This window comes from Cygnus olor, chromosome 2, assembly GCF_009769625.2.
Source record: "Cygnus olor isolate bCygOlo1 chromosome 2, bCygOlo1.pri.v2, whole genome shotgun sequence".
Taxonomy (NCBI): domain Eukaryota; kingdom Metazoa; phylum Chordata; class Aves; order Anseriformes; family Anatidae; genus Cygnus; species Cygnus olor.
The window spans coordinates 1,286,223-1,304,491 of NC_049170.1; the positions used below are offsets into that span (position 1 = coordinate 1,286,223).

General features: G+C 68.8%; 5 protein-coding genes and 3 non-coding genes across 8 annotated transcripts; 1 reads left to right on the forward strand and 7 right to left on the reverse strand.

The window, feature by feature from the left end:
* Nucleotides 1–821: 821 nt before the first annotated feature.
* Nucleotides 822–9,678, reverse strand: TBRG4 (transforming growth factor beta regulator 4). The gene is made up of 10 exons (XM_040550174.1): nucleotides 9,280–9,678; nucleotides 8,086–8,406; nucleotides 7,169–7,340; nucleotides 6,006–6,163; nucleotides 5,639–5,749; nucleotides 4,631–4,775; nucleotides 3,794–4,036; nucleotides 3,255–3,366; nucleotides 2,652–2,766; nucleotides 822–1,021 (listed from the first exon to the last, which is right to left on the reverse strand). The coding sequence occupies exons 1-10, from the start codon at nucleotides 9,676–9,678 to the stop codon at nucleotides 920–922; spliced, it is 1,878 nt and encodes a 625-aa protein (XP_040406108.1). The 3' UTR covers nucleotides 822–919.
* LOC121066713 lies at nucleotides 1,116–1,253 on the reverse strand. The gene has a single exon (XR_005817933.1). It is a non-coding gene; the product is annotated as a small nucleolar RNA SNORA5 (small nucleolar RNA).
* On the reverse strand, nucleotides 3,509–3,646 carry LOC121066714. The gene has a single exon (XR_005817934.1). It is a non-coding gene; the product is annotated as a small nucleolar RNA SNORA5 (small nucleolar RNA).
* Nucleotides 4,118–4,270, reverse strand: LOC121066715. Its single transcript, XR_005817935.1, has one exon. It is a non-coding gene; the product is annotated as a small nucleolar RNA SNORA5 (small nucleolar RNA).
* On the reverse strand, nucleotides 9,584–11,313 carry LOC121066541 (translation initiation factor IF-2-like). The gene is made up of 4 exons (XM_040550175.1): nucleotides 11,179–11,313; nucleotides 10,432–10,817; nucleotides 9,810–10,067; nucleotides 9,584–9,721 (listed from the first exon to the last, which is right to left on the reverse strand). The coding sequence occupies exons 1-4, from the start codon at nucleotides 11,311–11,313 to the stop codon at nucleotides 9,700–9,702; spliced, it is 801 nt and encodes a 266-aa protein (XP_040406109.1). The 3' UTR covers nucleotides 9,584–9,699.
* Nucleotides 11,314–11,631: 318 nt separating this feature from the next.
* LOC121064890 (cathelicidin antimicrobial peptide) lies at nucleotides 11,632–13,164 on the forward strand. The gene is made up of 4 exons (XM_040547111.1): nucleotides 11,632–11,805; nucleotides 12,470–12,577; nucleotides 12,705–12,788; nucleotides 12,991–13,164. The coding sequence occupies exons 1-4, from the start codon at nucleotides 11,632–11,634 to the stop codon at nucleotides 13,084–13,086; spliced, it is 462 nt and encodes a 153-aa protein (XP_040403045.1). The 3' UTR covers nucleotides 13,087–13,164.
* Nucleotides 13,165–14,040: 876 nt separating this feature from the next.
* On the reverse strand, nucleotides 14,041–15,246 carry LOC121066167 (cathelicidin-2-like). The gene is made up of 4 exons (XM_040549575.1): nucleotides 15,041–15,246; nucleotides 14,656–14,763; nucleotides 14,484–14,567; nucleotides 14,041–14,188 (listed from the first exon to the last, which is right to left on the reverse strand). Exons 1-4 carry the CDS (start codon nucleotides 15,212–15,214, stop codon nucleotides 14,078–14,080), a joined length of 477 nt encoding a protein of 158 aa, XP_040405509.1. The 5' UTR covers nucleotides 15,215–15,246; the 3' UTR covers nucleotides 14,041–14,077.
* A 127-nt stretch (nucleotides 15,247–15,373) lies between these two features.
* On the reverse strand, nucleotides 15,374–17,252 carry LOC121066166 (cathelicidin-B1-like). Its single transcript, XM_040549574.1, has 3 exons — nucleotides 16,174–17,252; nucleotides 16,000–16,104; nucleotides 15,374–15,899 (listed from the first exon to the last, which is right to left on the reverse strand). Exons 1-3 carry the CDS (start codon nucleotides 16,477–16,479, stop codon nucleotides 15,777–15,779), a joined length of 534 nt encoding a protein of 177 aa, XP_040405508.1. The 5' UTR covers nucleotides 16,480–17,252; the 3' UTR covers nucleotides 15,374–15,776.
* Between the last annotated feature and the right edge of the window lie 1,017 nt (nucleotides 17,253–18,269).

The window sequence follows — 18,269 nt, forward strand, 5'->3', positions numbered from 1 at the left end:
CCATGGGACGCCCCCACGACGCCCAGTCCCGGTTGGGGGCGGCCACCCCAGCTGCCCAAACCCCAGAACCTCCCCCCCCCCCAAAAAAAAAAAAAAACTCCCGCCCCCCCCCCCAAATCAGGGCCCAACGCGGCAGGGAGCGAGGCCGGCGCTGGCGCGATGCCGGTGCCAGGAGCAGCCCCAGCCGTGACTCAGCAGCCGCCGCCGCCTCGTCCCCACGGCCAGGGCTCTGCCGGGGGGGGGGGCTCCGTCCCCAGCCGGGGGGGTGCTGGGACCAGGCTGAGCACCCGGGGCTGGGGGGGGGGACGGGACGGGACGGGACGTGGCGAGGGCCGGCGGCGTCCCCACGGCCGAAAACCCGCTCGCCGCGGCCCAGGTGGCCGCTGAATCCCCCCCCCCCCCCCGCCCCGAAAGCCCTCCCGGCAGCCGGCTCGCAGCGGGGGTTTCTCGCTCTCAGCCCACCCTGCCCGGCTGGGGACGGGGGGGGGGGACGGGGGGGGCTCCCCGGCGCCCCTTCGGGGTCCTGCTGCCCCTGCACGCACCGCGCAGCGCCCCCCCCCCCCCCCCCCCCCCCGGGGACAAAGCGCCGCCGGTAAGACGGGGAAGCAGCGCCCTTAACCCTCAGCTCCGGGGGCCATCGCGTGCGGGGCCCGGCCCCAAAAGCAGCATTTTTTTTGGGGGGGGGGGGGGGGGGGGCAGAGAGCAGCGCAGCCCTCCCCCTGATCCCCACCCCAAGCACAAACCCCAAAACCCCGGCACAAAGCGGCGCAGCCCCTCCAGCCCCCGCGCCCCATGCCCGCTCCCGGCGCAGGCAGCAGGGGTAGAGGCGTGTGGTTTATTTTTTTTTGGGGGGGTGGGGGGGGTTTTATTGGGGGCACGCTGCTGCCACACACACACGCACGCACGCAGAACCCGGCCGCTAGCTCGCCAGCTCCTTGGCCACAGCCTTGCTGAGCTTGTCCCTGAGGTAGGCCGCCCGCTGCCGCTCCAGCTTCAGCTCCAGGAACTCGTAGTGGGGAACCTGCGGCGGGGAAGAGAAGTTGGGGGGGGGGGGGGGGGGGGGTGTGAGGGCTGGGGGCGCCCGCAGCGCGGTGCCGTTCCCCGGGGCCGCTGGGTGCTGTGCGTGGCCGGAGTTATTATCCCCGCGGCCCCACGGCAGGGACGCGGGGCCCATGAAGCACGGCCCTTGCTGTGGCAGCCACTGGGCCGGTCCCCGCCACCGAGAGGCGGGCACCGAATTTGACAAGGCTGCGGGCGCGAGGGACGTTTCTTACCCCCCCCCCCCCCCCCCCCAAGACAAATCCCCAGCTGCGCCCCAAATCAGCTGGCTGCACCGCAGGGGAACAAGGGGCTTCCGTAAGCACGGCCCAAAGCAGCGGGAGCAGCACGGGGACCAGAGCCGTGGTGACCCCAGGGAGCACCAAAACCTGCCCCATTTTTCACCCGATCCGCGGGGCTCCGCGGGCCGGTTCCCCCCATCCGCGTGTCCCGTCGGCCTCCCCCAAGCAGCCGGGGGAAAGGCAGGCGACACGGGTTTGTTGGAGGGTAGCGGGGCCGGAGAGCCTTCAGGTCCTCCGTCCACCAAGGTGCGTGTCCCACGGGGCCTGGGGACCCGTCCCTTCGCACCCCCGGGCTCCCCACCCCAAAATGGGGAGCACGAGCTGCAGGCCCAGCGCCTGCTTTGGGGGCAGGATGAATGCTCCTGGGCGCAGCACCGCTCATCTCCGTGCTCAGGGGAGCAGAGTTGAGGCCTGGGAGGGGGGGACGGGACTCCCCCCGCCCACCCCGGCTGGATTTAGCTGCTGGCAGGCGAGGCTCAAGCCTCAAGGAGCGACGTTTCCTTCCTCCTCTTCTCCATCTCCCCCCCCGAAGCTCCAGCCAGGGAGCACAGGGAGGTTACACGCCTTAGGGCGGGGGGGGCACAGCACCAGGAGCCCCAGCCTCAAAACGCAGGAGCTCCGCAGGCGAAATGTGCCCGAGAGCTCGGGCTCTTTGTGGGGCCGGGGACTGGCAGCAGTCGGGGCGACACGTGGCTCGCCGCCCCGCTGCCCGTCGAGCTATAATTACCTCCGGGAGGCTAAATAATGCGTGACCCCGCTGCAGCCCGGGGCTCTGGAGCAGGGATCAGCGCGCTAAGACCTCGCCTGCTGTCCTCCTCGATTACCGAGCCCCCCGCCAGGCGGCCTGCGGAGGATCACGGCGGCTAATCCCGGTGTGGGACCGCAGGAACGGGCGCCGAGGGCTGACGGGACTGCACAGGACTTCCCCCCCCCCCGCCCCGGGAGCCATCAGGATTAGCGCGAGAGGAGCAAGAAGCTGGCAGACCTCCTCTCCCCTCTGGCACTGGGGGGTTAGGGACTTCCTGAGGGTGACCCTGCACACGCCAGCGTCACCTCCTGGCCCCCCCAGGAGGCCGGTCCTGCTCCTCCTGCGGGCAGCCAGCTCCGAGGAATTAGGAAGCAGAGGCAGGAGGGTGGCAGAGGCAGGAGGGTTCCACCTGAAGACAGGCTAGAAGCGAGCTGCTGCGCCCCCAGAGCTCCCCACAGGAGGGGGGCTGTGCTTTTTTTTTGCTCCCCCTCACAGGAGGGCAGAGAGGCAAAGGGACGCCGGGGGAGCCCCCCCGCACCCTCGCCCTCCCCGCGGCTACTCACGTCCACCACGAGGAAGCCGGCCGCCTGGATGTGGCGCCGGGCCATGGCGTAGCGGCCCAGCAGGTCCTTGCTCCTGTTGCTGAAGTTTGGGAACTCCCACCTGAGGAAGGCGACCCTGCGGGACACGCGGAGGGCACGAGGCCGTGAGAGGGGTGCCGGAGCCCCTTGGGCCCCGCGGGAGCCGGGAGCAGCAGCGGAAGGGAGGGCGATGGCGTGCTAACGGGTGCTGACACCGGGGCTGAGCGCTGGGCTGGGTTTTGAGCACAAACACCGTGCTGCTGGCTCGAAACCCACCCCCTCCCCAAGCCCAGGAACACGCTGGACGGGGAGACGCTGCCTTTTCCAGCCAGGAAGGAGCCCCAGGCTCCCCGCAGACAGGCAGGCGGCTTGGCAGCGGCTCCCAGCGCACGACGTGCCAGGCAGGGAAGGCTGCTGCCACCGCCGGCCTCCTGCCCTCTCCCCCGCCGGGCTTCCACGAGGCCAGGCGGCCGAAACAGCCAGGGATGCGGCTGGGCAGGCAGCCCCTGCGCACGGGCAGCCCCCACGGCACCGTCCCCCGGGGACGGCGGAGCCTCAGCGGCCCGCGGCTGCGCCCAGACCCACCTCCTGGCGCCCGGCGGCAGCGGCTTCGTCCCTTCGGCGTGGAGCAGGTGGGGAGCGGCGAAATCCTTCACGGGGAGGGGTTTGTTTTCGCCGTTCACCACCACTTCGGCGTCTGCGGAGAGCAGGGAACACGAGGGCCGGCTGCTGGGGGCCACCCGGCTGCCTCCCCACCCGGCCAGCCTCGGCGCGCGGCCGGGGCGCAGCCTCGAGGAGCGCCCGCTCCGGGAGCATCTCCCTCGGGGGCTGGGGGGGGGACATGTCTGTGGCACGATTTTATCCCCAGCGTCCCACGGGGAGGGGACGCGGGGCCCATGGACGACAGAAGTCGCTGTGGCAGCCGGCTGGCCGGTCCCCGCCACCGAGAGGCCGGGACCGAATTTGACAGGGCTGCGGGGTGGCGAGAGGTTGGAGGCCGCACGACGGGAGGCACGACGCCCCCCTGGCACGCGTACGAAGCCCTCGGATGGGATTCCCTCCGCCGAGCGGACCCCGGCGGGGTCCTGCCGCTCGCCACCGGCGTGGGGAGAGGGCACGCTCACCGATCCGCCAGCCGTAGACGGTGGGGACATCGAAACGTCCCTTGTCCTGGCCGCCCAGCACCCCCGCCAGGGCCTCCCGCAGGCTGCCCTGCAGCTGGCTGGCTCTGTCCCCCGGCGGCCCCGCAGCACCCAGCACGTCGGCCGGCAGGAACGGCCCCTGGTACTCGGGGCTCTCCAGCTTGGCCGTCGCGTTGATGTGCGCCAGCTTCACCCGCAAGGTCTGCGCCTTGGGGGACGGATCGCCTGCCGGGGAAGAAGAGGAGCGGAAATTTGGGCGTGGGACACCCGACGCCCACAGCACGGGCGGCTCCAGGGGCACGGCCCCGGTGTCTGTGGCGCGATTTTTTTTTTTTTTCCCATCCCCAGGGTCCCACGGGAGGGGGACGGCGGCGCCCGCGGGCTACAGGCGGTGCTGTGGCAGCCGGCTGGCCAGTTCCTGCCACGGGGGAGGCAGGGACTGAACGTGAGGGGGCTGCGCCTCCCCGGCGGGCACCGTTTTGTTGAGGGACGCCAAGCCCTCCCCGTCCCGAGGCATAAAGGTTTGGGGACGGGGCACGGGCAGCGCTCGCGGAGCGGTAAAACCGCGCCCTGGGGCACGTGGCTTCCCCCCCCCCAAGGCTGAGGGCAACGCGTCGCCCTGCCGGGGCTCAGCCCCGCGGGCACGTTAGAGCCACGCTCGGGGACACCAACGCCCCCCCCCCCCCCCTCCTGGTTCCGGCTGGGCTAACACGACCTGCGCCGGGCCAAATTTAGGCAGACCCCAGAGCCATTATCCCCGCTCCCTGCCCCCATAGCCGAGGCACGGGTCCCTGGGGCCAGCAGAGCTGCCCCCCTCACCTTGGAGGCGGGCGTGGAAGTCGGGCGCCAGCACTCGCTGCAGGTAGTGGGGCTTGGCTTGCTGCAGCACGCACAGCGACCACACCAGGTCGGTGAGCAGCTGGGGCTCCAGGCTGCCCAGCTGGCCCCGCAGCTCCTCGTGCACCTGCCCAGCACAAAACCCGCAGAGCTCAGCACCACAACGCACGCATCCCTGCTCCCGCGGCGCTCCTCCCCGGGCTGGTTGCCGCCAGGAGGATTCGGGACCGCTCCGCGGCAGCCTCGTGGTGCTGAGTGGGTTTGTTTATTTTGTTTTTTTCCCTGCAATGCCTCAAAAATTAAGTTAATTAGGGGGGTGGTTGGACCAGAGGGCTTTCCCAACCCCAATGATTGTGATTTTGGGCCCCACTCCTCCTCGGTTGTGCACCACACGCGAGCAGCTGGCAGCCACGCCGCAGCTCCTCTCCAGCAAGGATCTGTCCCCAGGGAGAGCCTCCTGCCCCCTCCTGTGCCCGAGCAGGAATTCAGGGCCCTGGGGGCAAGGGAAGGGGCTCCCTGCTGCCAGCCCCTGGCTCAGGCGCAGCAGGAGGCTCCCGTTTCCCAGGTAGCAGCCTCCTTCCTTCCAGCAGGAACCCAAAAACCAGCGCCGCGGTGCTGAGGGCTGGGCGAGCCACGCAGGTGCTTGACCCTGAACCTCCGCGGCCTCATTACGAGGAGCTAATTACAGCAATCCGAGTCCAGGAGGGCACGCCAACACCCACACGCTGCTTGTGGCTGCTAGAAAAGGGAGCCTGCAGGGGCTGGGGAGCTCGCGGTGCGCTGCCTGGTTCTGTTATCGCCCAGCACGCAGCTCAGGAGGGGTTTTTCAGCCTGTCCTGAGCCACGGGGTCCCCATTCCCATTTCCCGCAGCGGCCTGAGCCTTCCAACGGCCGCTTTTTGCTCTGGATGTGCCAGGGGGAGACGTGCAGCCTTCCCGGGGACCCTAGGGCGGGAGGCAGGCTAACGAAGAGGAGAAGGAGGAAGGTTACCATGTTAAAGAAGTCCTCGCTGCCGCTGGGCTGGAAGTTGAGGCGGGCGAAAGACAGGATGATGCTGCACAGGTGGGCAACCGAGAGCTGCTTGGCGTTGTCCAGGGCGTACTGCGAGACAGGGGAAGCAAAACCAGAGCTCGTCATCTGCCCTGGGCGAGCACGGACAGGAAAGGATTAAAAACACCACCCGAGGACGTGCCCAGCCCCCACGGCAAGGCAGGGACACACAAGCACGGGATCTCTTAGGACTTCTTTAGGATTTTCTTATTTTTTAAGGGGAAAGCTGAGAGCAGAAGCAGAGCTCCCTCCGCAATATTCCCACTCGTCTGTTGGGGCAGGGAGGGCCCCGCCGGTGCCTCCTCACCTGGGCGATGGCCTCGAAGAGGGGCAGGCTGAGCCACTTGAGGAGGGCGAAGGATCTGATGCAGCGCGTCACCTCGACGGGCGTCATGGTGGCCACGTGGGGGTGCAGGTCGGCGGCTATCTTCTGGAAGACCTGGGGCTGGTGGAAATTCAGTTTTCCTTAAAGGAGCAAAAGAAAAGCGGCAGCCGCTTACACGGAGCTGCTACGGGAGCTGTGCCCGGGCGGGCGGGGTGCCACGAGGCTGTTTTTAGGACCAGGGGAGGCTGGAGACATCGCCACGAGAAGCGTGAGCCCCCTCCAAGGCCGTGTCTCGTGGGGTGATCCTTTACTTTTAGGGAACGTCCAACCCACGCAGAGCACCCTGCCCCAGGGGCTGACAGAAAGTCTGTTCCCACTGCCAAAAGCTGGGCAGGGAACTGAGGAGCAGCTCCCCTCAGCTCCCCTGGCTTCCTTCCCTGGGCAGGAGCACACAGCATCGCACGAAGAGGGGCCGGAGAACCACGGCACCGAGGATGATAACACCACTTATTGATTAGCCTGCTGCGAACGGAGCTGCTTCACAAGTGAGGAGATGGAAACAGGGACTCCCTGAGAAATGCCTGGTCAGGGAAGGAGGCAGGAGAGGATCTCAGGCTGTTCGGGGATCTCAGCTAACTGCTGGGCTGCCTGGTGCCCTAACTGCCCTTCCGAAGCACTCTCATCCCTTCTTCCCGCATGCTGGAAGGAAAAACCGGGGCGCGCTGCTGACCACACACACCCAGGCCGTGCCCAAACGGGCTCTGGGGTGAGGCAGCAGCGAGTCAAAGGAGCCAGCAGCACGGAGCTGAGCGCGCACACCCTGCACTGGGTGCCGTGCTGCCACAGGAGGTCCCCCTCACCGCTGCTGGCACAGAAAAAAAACGTGCTGGGAGCACGGGGCAGAGCCGAGGGGCAGGCAGAATTGTGGCCGGAGGCTGTGCTGTCGGCGGGAGAGGCACCGGGGCTCGCTCTGCCTGCACCCGGAGCTGGAAACGAGGTGGCTGCGCTGGCTGGCACACCCCCTGCCGGCCTCCCTCCTCTGTCACAGGTCACCCCGGTGGTAGCAACGCTGTCAGAGCCCAGCTCGAGCGCCCAGAAGGAGCCGGGGTGGCCTCAGCAGGTCCCGACCCAGCCGAGTCGCTTACCATAGGCGAAAATCAGGTCCGTCAGGGTGCCGAGGCTGAGCTCCACGTGCTTCTGAAGCAGGTGGTAGGACAGGGCGCGGAGCAGGGGCACGCAGCGCCGGTTCTGGTACGCCAGGGCCAGCGTGATCTTCCGGATGTCTTCGGGGCTGAACTGCTCCGCCAGCTCCAGGGCCTGAAAAGAGACGTTGAGACGTCAGGGGGAGGCACGCAGCCAGCCGTGGATGCGGGGTGTGACGTGCCGCTGCCCGGGAGGTCGCCCTCGCTCCTCTCAGCGGAGCCTGTACCCTAATTTTGCTCTAATTTGCTGCCCCACACCTGCGGTTTGCGTAAGCTGTTAACCCCTGCTGGGTCGCAAGGACCCCGAGGACATTTCCCTGCTGCTGGGAGGGACGGAGAGAGGGAGCAGACCTCCCTGCGGGCACCTTGCTCCAGCTTCCCTGCAAGTCAGGCTGCGAGGGGGAAGAAAAGGATAGCACTTCTGCTGGCTCCGCAATTTACCACCTGCCAGCTGAGCCCAGGCGGTTCTAGCACAAAATAAGGTAATTCTAGCACAAACTATGGCAATTCTGGCACAAAATAAGGTAATTCTGGCACAAAAAAGGCAATTCCAGCCTCAGAGCGCAGCACATCAGCCTTCAAGTGGCTCAGAGCAGCGCGTTCAGGGAGCTCCCACCTGCAAACTCCCCACCTGCGTGGCTCCTCGGGGGGAAATGCTTCTCCCGAGCACGGGGAGCTGCTCAAAGAGCTGCCAGCGGGCACGCAGCGGAGCACTGGCACAGAGATGTGCGTGGAATTAACACCCCTCTGCTTGGCTCGCTAAGCAGGTGCCCACAGGGAATGTCCCAAAGCTGTTCCCCCCCGCCCCAGAACGATGATTTGAAGGGAACGGAGCAGGATGAGAGCACCTGGAGCCCTACCTTGTCCTCCAGGTGGTCCATCAGGGCCGGGGAGATGTGCCCGACCTTGGAAATCAGCGCCACCACGGTGCGGGTGCCCTCCAGCTCCGTCCACCGCAGCTCCAGCTTCCTGATGACCTCGCTCAGCAGCTTGCTGCTCTCCTTCTCCGGCCTGGTGGCCAGGAACTCGGCCAGGGAGGCGAGCTGGCGGAAGGTGAGGCGCCGCAGCCGCCACAGCACCTCGTGCTCCACCGACTGCATCTCCCTGCTGCTGCTCTGCATCCCCAGGGAGTACAGGCTCTTCAGCACGTTCACCAGGGTGTTATTCCACACCTGAGAGATCTGGGCAGGCAGGAGGAATAGGGAAAAACGTCGATCGGGACAGCTGTGACAAGCAGGTGGCATTGCTCTGGGGCTACGGGGAGAGCTGCAGCGCTGAGCACTGGAACCAATGGAGCTCAGGGCACTTGGAGCAGGCGGCTTTGAGCAAACAAAGGCTTCAACCTCCCAGCCTGCCCTTTAGGCAAAGTCCTAAAACGGTGCTCTTCAAGTTTTTGGAGCTGAGCACTGGTCTGCTTCATGCCCTAAGGTTCAGAATCTCTGGCGTGTCAACACAAAGATGCTGCAACGTGATTAATTACTGCCTGGCCAACCTGCTTTGGCAGGGGGTTGGACCCGATGATCTCGAGGTCCCTTCCAACCCCTACAACTCCGTGATTCTGTGATTTTAGTTTGTTTTGTTTTATTTCAGTCTGCATCAAAGCACCTGTGCATCTGCAAATCCCCTTCTTACATCTTCTTACACTGAGTTACCCATGACTGCAGGCTGCTGCAGCAGCTCTTTGGAGAGGGATAACTGTGCACACTGTGGGTTTGCTCGATTAATTTTCGGCCAGTTGTGTTCACCGCCACTCCCCTGGGCAGCAAGGCCGCACTGCCAGCTTCTCGCCCTCCCTGCATGGCAGCTTGGCCCTTCCAGCTCGGGGGCACCCCTGTTGCTGCGGGCTTGTCCCACAGACACGGGGACCCTGTTTTGAGCTGAACCTGGTGGCGGTGGGCTCTGAAACGCGCCTGCCACCAAGCACTGAGCAGGCGGCACCTTCGCCTTGCAGCAACAAGGAAAGAACCGGGGGGGAAGGAGAAGAGCCATCCAGGCAGGCGGACGGGGCAGGGGGCAGCCAGCTTTCGGGGCGCGCTGCCTGTTAGGGCACCCACCTGCGAGTCCATCACGCCGACGAGCTGCCTGAAGCGGTGGTCCTGCAGGATGCTCTGCGCCTCCAGCTTCTGCTCGGCTGCCAGCCACGACAGGCGGCTGATGACGAGCGAGGCCTGGTTGCTGCTCAGCCCCGGCACCTCGCTCAGCTCCAGCAGCTCCCGGGGCCCCGCCGCCGCCTCCACCAGCTCCCTCAGCGCCCTGTGCTCCGCCCCGCCGCCCTCCTCGGGCCGTTCCTTGGCGGACGCCCCGTCGGCGGCGGGGCCCGGGGCGTGAAGCGAGGCCCGGGGAAGGGGGGGCGGGGGGCGCCCCGAGGCGCGGAGCCGCGAGGCCGGGCCGGGCCCGCAGGAGATGGCGGCGAGGTGCCGCCAGCAGCAGCGCCCCACCAGCCGGGCTGCCATGGCGGGGGGGGAAGCCGGGGCTCAGCGCTGCATGGCGGGGAGGCTGCGGGGGGAGAAAAATGAAAATAAATTTAGGAACGGAGCCGGCACAACGCGCCCACCCCCCGGCCATGCCACCCCCCAGGACCGACCTCGCCCGGCCCTCGCCGTACGGCCGGCCCGCAGCGCGCACAGAGCGCGGGCGCTGACTGATGACGAAGCCGCGGCGCCGCCGCCTCTTATTGGCGCGCCGCTCAGCCAGCCGCGCGCTGATTGGTTGGGAGTCCGGGGAAAGAGGAGAGCGGCTTCCGGTGTACGGCGGCTGGGGGCCGCCATTTTGTGGTCGCGGCTCGGCCCCTGCCCTTGTGCAGGGTCGGGGTGGGAGGGGAGCGCGGGGCGGGTCCCGGGCCCTTGGGGTCACAGAGACACCAAATACCCGAAGTCAGAAGCCGGAAAAAAAAGTCAAATCTGCACAGAACCGCCCCAAAACCCAGCCCCTGTGTCTGAGGGCCTCGCCCAAATGTTTCTGGAGCTCCGGCAGCTCGCGGCCGTGCCCCCGTCCCCGGGCAGCCTGTCCCAGTGCCCGACCACCTCTGGGTGCAGAACCTTCCCCTAACCCCCGCCCTGACCCTCCCCTGTCCCAGCTCCGGGCCGGTCCCTCGGGTCCTGGCGCTGTCCCCGGGGAGCAGAGCTCAGCGCCTGCCCCTCCTCCATGCGGCCTCCCCTCGGCTCCTCCCGGCCCCGCAACCCGAAGGCCCCGGCCGCTCCTCGCACCTCTTGTCCTGCAGACCCTGCACCGTCCCCACTGCCTTCCGTTGGCCTCCGTTGGCCTCTGTTGGCCTCTGTTGGCCTCCATCGCCCTCCTCTGACTTCCTCCAAGCCCCCTTGGCCTCCTTCACCCGCTCCTCCCCATACCCAGCACCAAAGGGGCCGTGGCGCCGGGGGCCCCGCGGCAGAGCCGTGGCAGATTTACGGCCTCCTGGGACTTCCCGGCCTCGACGCCCACCCTCGGGGCCGGCGGTGACCGGGTTGCGGGGCCGCCCTGCGCTGCCGCTCCCCTGCGGCTGTTTGCTCAGCGCCGCGGGGTTGGTGCGAGGGCCGGCGGCCTCCCCCCTGCCGCCACCCCCCTGGCGCTCCGGAAAGCCCCGGCCGTGCCCTCCCTGGTCCCGGGGGGCTCATAAAGGGGCGCAGCGCCCGCCGCCAGGCACAGGGAGGAGGCTGCGGGGGGCCGCGAGGCCCCGGGGGGACCCGGTGCCGCCCCGGGGCTGACGCCGCCGCCTCTCCCCGCAGCCCGGCCGCAGCTGGGGGGCCTGGATCCGGGAGCGCTGGGCCGGCCTCAGGCAGCGCCTGCGGGAGCGCGGCCCCCTGTGGACCCGCGGCCGGCGGAGCCGCGCCAGCCCCGCGCGGCCCTGAGGAGCCCCGGCAGGAGCCGGTGCCGTGCGAGCGTCACAGCCCCGCGTCCCAATTAACGTCCCGATTAACGTCCCAATTAACGTCCCAATAAACGTCCCTTGCACCCGCGGTGTTCGTGTCCATCCCTTCCATCTGCCGTGGTCGTGTCTGCGTCCCCGCGCCGCCCCGCTTACACTCCCCAAGGGCCGGTGTCCCCACGGGGCACGATGTCCCCAGGGTGTCCCCAAGGTGTCCCCTCCACATATTCGTGCTCCCCAAGGGCCGGTGTCCCCACAGGGGACAACGTCCCCAAGCTGTCCCCAAGGTCTCCCCTCCACATGCGCTCGCTCCCCAAGGGCCGGTGATACACGTGAGCAGGGGGCACAGAACAGGGCAGGGGACAGCCACGTCCCCGCCACAACCCCCCCATCCCGCTGTGTCCCCCCCCAAAATAAAACGGCCTCGTTGTGGCTGCCCCCCCCCTTGGCCCCAAAGTTTCCGCGGGGCCGTGCCCGCGCCGCGTTGCACAACCCCGGGGGCCGATAAAAGGCGTCGGGGGCTGTGGGGTGACACGGGGCGAGGATGGCGAGCTGCTGGGTGCTGGTGCTGGCGGTGCTGGGGGGGGCCTGCGCCCTGCCTGCCCCGGCCCCCCTCACCTACACCCAGGTGCTGGCGCAGGCCGTGGACTCCTTCAACCAGCGCCCCGACGTGCAGAACACCTTCAGGCTGATCAGCGCCGACCCCGAGCCCAGCCCGGTGAGCACAGATTTAGGGGACACCTTGGGGACACCCTGAGGACACCTTGGGGACACTTGGGGACACCTCGGGGACACCCTGGGGACACCCTGGGGACACTGGGGTGACGTCCTGGGGGCGCCCTTGGGGACATTTTGCGGATATCGTGGGGACAACCTGGGTATATCAGGGGGGATGATGTGAGGACATCCTGGGGACACCCTCGGGGGCATGAAGGGGACACCAAGGGATGTCTTGGGGGCACCTTGTGGCCATCAATGGGACTTCCCGGGGACACCTTGGGGACATCGAGGGTGCACCGGGGGGGACATTATGGGGACGCTGGGGGGACATCAGTGGGACACCCTGGAGACTTTGGGGGGACACCCTTGGGATATGGAGGGGAAACTGGGGGTCACCCTGGGGACATGGAGGGGACACTGGGGGGCATTGAGGGGGCATTGGGGGGACATTTTGGGGACACCCTGGGGACATCAATGGGACACCTTGGAGAAGCTGGGGGGACACTGGGGGGGATATCAAGGGGACATGAAGGGGACACCGCGTGGCTGGTGATGGCGGTGTAGGGGTGCGGGATGTGGGCGCAGGGCTGCTCCCCTCCCTGCTGGCTCTGAGCAGTGCCCGGGGGGGGCCCTGGGGGGGCCGCCACCCCCTGTCCCCGCAGGATGTCCAGCTCAGCTCCCTGCGGAACCTCAACTTCACCATCATGGAGACGCGCTGCCCCGCGCACACCGGCGCCCGCCCCGATACCTGCGACTTCAAGGAGGACGGGGTGAGCGCCTCGCTGGGCCGGGGGGGGGTCCCTGGGGTCCCTTGGAGGGGGGGGGGGGGCAGGGAGAGGTGACAGCTCCATGGGGGGGGCTGCGCGTCCCCGTGCTCAGCTCCCCCGCTGCCCGCAGCTGATCAAGGACTGCTCCGGGCCCGTGCTGACGCAGAGCGGCCGCCCCGTGCTCGATGTCACCTGCGTGGACTCCACGATGGACGTGAGTGGGGGGACACCTTGGGGGGGGGGGGGGGGGGGGAGACACACTGTGGGGTGGCCCCAGGGATGCTCAGGACCCCCCTGTGCTGGTGGCACTGCTGGGGGCCGCTCCCGGGGGACCTTCCTTGGAGGGGAGGGGGGTGCGTGGGGGTCCCCTGTTGTGTCCCCCCCACCCCCCCGGTGACACCGCTTTTTCCCCGCAGCCCGTCCGCGTCAAGCGCTTCTGGCCGCTGTTGCCGGTGGCGATCAACACCGTGGCCGCTGGCATCAACCTCTACAAGGCCATCAGGAGGAAATGAGCCCCCCCCGCGAGACCCCCCGCCACCGCTGCCGCCCCCCCGCTGCCCCCCACCCCCCCAATAAAGCTGCTTCCCGGCCGCGCTGTGCCCGCTCTGTGTGCCCTCGGGGTGCGGGGGACACGGGGGTGATGGGGATGGGGACGGTCCCTGGGGGGGCAGCGGTGTGGGGGGAGCGGGGTCTGCCCCATGGGGGCCCTATAGCGATGTCTGTCGTCCCCCCCCCCCCCCCCCCCCCCCGGTCTCCCCATGCACCCACGGGCACCTTCTGAGCTCGGGGGCTTCTGGCCACGGGGCAGGGACAGGACACGTCCCCTGGCACGGGTTGGGGACTGGCACGTCCCGTGGAACCTGGGGACAACCACGGGTCCCCCAGGGATGGACAGGGCACTGGGGGGGGGTCCAGGTTTCGAAGAGGGCAGTGCCTGGGGGCTGCGTGAGCCTGTGGGGACATTGCAGGGGACATGGGGGACATGGGGGACATGGGGGACATGGGGACGGCACCACAGCTCCAGCTCCTAGGGCATGGGATCCCCACATATCCCCACAGCCCCGTCCCAAACCGCTGGTGATGGCCCCGGTGGCTCCGTGCTGATCCCCCCCTGGGCATCTGGGGACGTCCTGGGCAGCGGGGGGGGGGGGGTCTTTGGGAGCACAGCCCCCGTGGTTTGGGGACAAAACACCGCGGGGGGTGGGATGGAAACCACTTGTGGGGGACGGGGGGGCTCAGCAATGCTTGTTTTGGGGATGCGGATGGGGCCCCAATGGCAGCTGTGCCCGAAACCCAGCCCCAAAGCGACGCTTTGGAGGGGACGGGGCGAAAAACCCTGCTGGGAAATGCCACGGGACGTGGGGCCGTGCACCGGGACCGTGGGGACCCCCCCCGCCCCGTGCCTCAGTTTCCCCCTGGGGACTCGGGGACTTCCGTGGGGACCGGAGGCAAGGAGAGAGCCCGGGTCACGGTGGGTGGCCGTGCGCGGCCCCGTTTATTTGCTCAGCCGAAGCGGATGGTGCCGTGGGCTTGCACGCGGATGCTGACCCTGGGTCGAAAGCGCCGGATCCTGCCCAGGAAGCGGCCGAATCGGCCCCGCTGGATGAGGACGGGCTGCGGGGGGAAGGCGGGTGTCAGCAGGGTGTGGGATCCCACATCTGGGACCCCACATCTGGGACCCCACCTCTGGGATCCCAAATCTGGGACCCGGCATCGGGAGCCCTGAATGCGCCCAGGACCTCCCCCGTCCCTCCCTCCGTCACCCCTGGGAGGGAGATGTCGTGTCGTGGCAGCTCATCCCCAGAGCTTTTGGGGACGGGGACACCACGGGACATGGGGAAGGAGCAAGGGCGCTGTCAGCCCCTGCCCCGTCCCCACCCATGGGTCCCCCCCGAGCCCCCCCACTCACGTCGGAGGAGGCGTCCGTGCAGCGCAGGTCGACGTCGGGGGTGCCCTGCTGGAACGTCACCGGCCCCGAGCAGTCCTTGATGGCCTGGGGACACGCACGGCGTCACCCCCACGTGTCCCAGCACTGCTCCCAGCTGTGCCCCCCCCCCTCAGCCCCCCCCAGCCCTCCTCACTCCGTTCTCCTTGAAGTCGCAGTCGTCGGCGGGCACCCGCGAGCCCGGGGCACAATCTGTCTCCATCATGGTGAAGTTGAGCGCCCGCAGCGTGCTCAGGTCGATGCCCTGTGGGGAACAGTCACAACGAGGCCCCCCCCAAGGCAGAAAAGCCCCCCGAGCCCATCCCCACGGTGTCCCCTTGATGTCCCCAGGGTGTCCCCAAGGTGTCCCCAGGGTGTCCCCAAGGGGTCCCCTCATCATCCCCCCTGATATACCCAGGTTGTCCCCACGATAGCCCAAAAATATCCCTAAGGGTGTCCCCAGGATGTCACCCCAATGTCCCCTTGGTGTCCCCAGGGTGTCCCCAAGGAGTCCCCAAGGTGCCCCCTCAGTGTGTGCTCACCGGGGCGGGCTCGGGGTCGGCGCTGAGCAGCCTGAAGGTGTTCTGCACGTCGGGGCGCTGGTTGAAGGAGTCCACGGCCTGCGCCAGCACCTGGGTGTAGGCGAGGGGGGCCGGGGCAGGCAGGGCGCAGGCCCCCCCCAGCACCGCCAGCACCAGCACCCAGCAGCTCGCCATCCTCGCCCCGTGTCACCCCGCAGCCCCCGACGCCTTTTATCGGCCCCCGGGGTTGTGCAACGCGGCGCGGGCACGGCCCCGCGGAAACTTTGGGGCCAAGGGGGGGGGCAGCCACAACGAGGCCGTTTTATTTTGGGGGGGGGACACAGCGGGATGGGGGGGTTGTGGCGGGGACGTGGCTGTCCCCTGCCCTGTTCTGTGCCCCCTGCTCACGTGTATCACCGGCCCTTGGGGAGCGAGCGCATGTGGAGGGGAGACCTTGGGGACAGCTTGGGGACGTTGTCCCCTGTGGGGACACCGGCCCTTGGGGAGCACGAATATGTGGAGGGGACACCTTGGGGACACCCTGGGGACATCGTGCCCCGTGGGGACACCGGCCCTTGGGGAGTGTAAGCGGGGCGGCGCGGGGACGCAGACACGACCACGGCAGATGGAAGGGATGGACACGAACACCGCGGGTGCAAGGGACGTTTATTGGGACGTTAATTGGGACGTTAATCGGGACGTTAATCGGGACGCGGGGCTGTGACGCTCGCACGGCACCGGCTCCTGCCGGGGCTCCTCAGGGCCGCGCGGGGCTGGCGCGGCTCCACCGGCCGCGGGTCCACAGGGGGCCGCGCTCCCGCAGGCGCTGCCTGAGGCCGGCCCAGCGCTCCCGGATCCAGGCCCCCCAGCTGCGGCCGGGCTGCGGGGAGAGGCGGCGGCGTCAGCCCCGGGGCGGCACCGGGACCCCCCGGGGCCTCGCGGCCCCCCGCGGCCTCCCCCCCGTGTCCTGGGGTCCTCACCTGGGGGTGGCAGCTCCGGCACGCGGTCGGTGGCGTCCCCGTGGGCTGGCACCACGCGTCCTGCACGAGGAAGGTCAGCTCCTGCTGGCGCTGCGCGGCCCCGAGCTGCAGGGGGACGAGACCCTCAGGGACGGGACGGGACCCCCGGGCCAGCCCCGGCCCCCCAGCACTCACCCAGCCGGGCTGGGGCTGTAAGACCCGCAGCCGCAGGGCGCAGGGGCCCGGGGAGCTGCGGTGGAGCAGCCGCAGGGCCGCCAGTACGGCCTGCAGGGAGCTGGAGGGCCAGCGCCACAGCCGGGTCGGCGGGAGGGATCCATCCTGCCCCGGTGGCACGGATCCCTCCGGCCCCGGGGGGACGGAGCCCTGCGGCCCGGCCGTGACGGCTCCCTCCAGCCCCGGCACCGGGGACGTGTCCGGCTCCGGCGAGACGGCTCTGGCCGGCGCCAGCAGCAGCAGCAGCAGCACCCAGCAGGGCCGCATCCTGCCCGCAGCCTCCTCCTCGTGCCTGGCGGCGGGCGCTGCGCCCCTTTATGAGCCCCCCGGGACCAGGGGGGGCACGGCCGGGGCTTTCCGGAGCGCCAGGGGGGTGGCGGCAGGGGGGAGGCCGCCGGCCCTCGCGCCAACCCCGCGGCGCTGAGCAAACAGCCGCAGGGGAGCGGCAGCGCAGGGCGGCCCCGCAACCCGGTCACCGCTGGCCCCGAGGGTGGGCGTCGAGGCCGGGAAGTCCCGGGAGGCCGTAAATCTGCCACGGCTCTGCCGCGGGGCCCCCGGCGCCACGGCCCCTTTGGTGCTGGGTATGGGGAGGAGCGGGTGAAGGAGGCCAAGGGGGCTTGGAGGAAGTCAGAGGAGGGCGATGGAGGCCAACAGAGGCCAAAGGAGGCCAACGGAGGCCAACGGAAGGCAGTGGGGACGGTGCAGGGTCTGCAGGACAAGAGGTGCGAGGAGCGGCCGGGGCCTTCGGGTTGCGGGGCCGGGAGGAGCCGAGGGGAGGCCGCATGGCGGAGGGGCAGGCGCTGAGCTCTGCTCCCCGGGGACAGCGCCAGGACCCGAGGGACCGGCCCGGAGCTGGGACAGGGGAGGGTCAGGGCGGGGGTTAGGGGAAGGTTCTGCACCCAGAGGTGGTCGGGCACTGGGACAGGCTGCCCGGGGACGGGGGCACGGCCCCGAGCTGCCGGAGCTCCAGAAACATTTGGGCGAGGCCCTCAGACACAGGGGCTGGGTTTTGGGGCGGTTCTGTGCAGATTTGACTTTTTTTTCCGGCTTCTGACTTCGGGTATTTGGTGTCTCTGTGACCCCAAGGGCACAGAACCAGGAGGAGGAGGAGGAACGGCCACGACCTCAGCACAGAAGAGCAACGAACGTGGCCAAAGGCCAAGCACGAGCCCATGAGGAAGTTGTCCAACAGCAGAAAATGCTTCTTTATTGTCAAGTGGCTGAACAAGGGGCTGGGTTTCCCCCAGTGGCCATGCCCCGAGCCCTCTCCCACCCCTCTCCCGGCACAGACAGGACCCCCACGGCTGCGCTCCCACCCCCCAATGCCCCAGAGCGGCACCATCACCCCCGGAACCCTCTGAAAACCTCCTGGGGGAGGCTCGGGGAGGCTCACCCCGTCCTGAGCATGGAACCACGGCGGGGTCTGGGTGGGAAGGGACCCCAAAGCCCCCCATGGCCACCCCCTGCCGTGCCCAGGGCCCCCTGCTCCCAGCCCAGGCTGCCCCCAGCCCCATCCAGCCTGGCCTTGGGCACTGCCAGGGATGGGGCACCCACAGCTCCTGGGGCTGGATCCGTTGTTGGATGTCCTGTGCCCCATCCCTGGGCACGAACAGGAGGAGGAGCGGGGAGAGAGGCATCACACACACACACACGGCCCCAGAACATCTTTATTTCAGCTCCGTGCGGGATGGGGTCTGTGGGATGGGGTCTGTGGGTCCTCTCCTGCAGGAAAGATGCGCTTGCAGGGATTCAGGATGGTGCTGAGTCCCTGAGGCCGAAGGCTCGCGGGGTCCCTGGGCTGCGCCGACCTTTGGAGCGGGGCTGCCCCGAGCCACTGGGCTAAAGGATAAGAAATCAGGGTGGGCTTCATCCCCAAGGGGGGACGTTGCCCCCACGGGGACCCCAGCCCCGAAATGTCCCGGGAAAAGGGAACCCGCGGAGCCCTCACCGGCTGCCGGCCGCACTCCACCATCGACAGCGGCACGTCGGGCAGGAAGGCGAAGACGGAGATTTGGGCCACGCAGTGCTGGACCTGGCGGGGTGAGGGGGGAGAGACA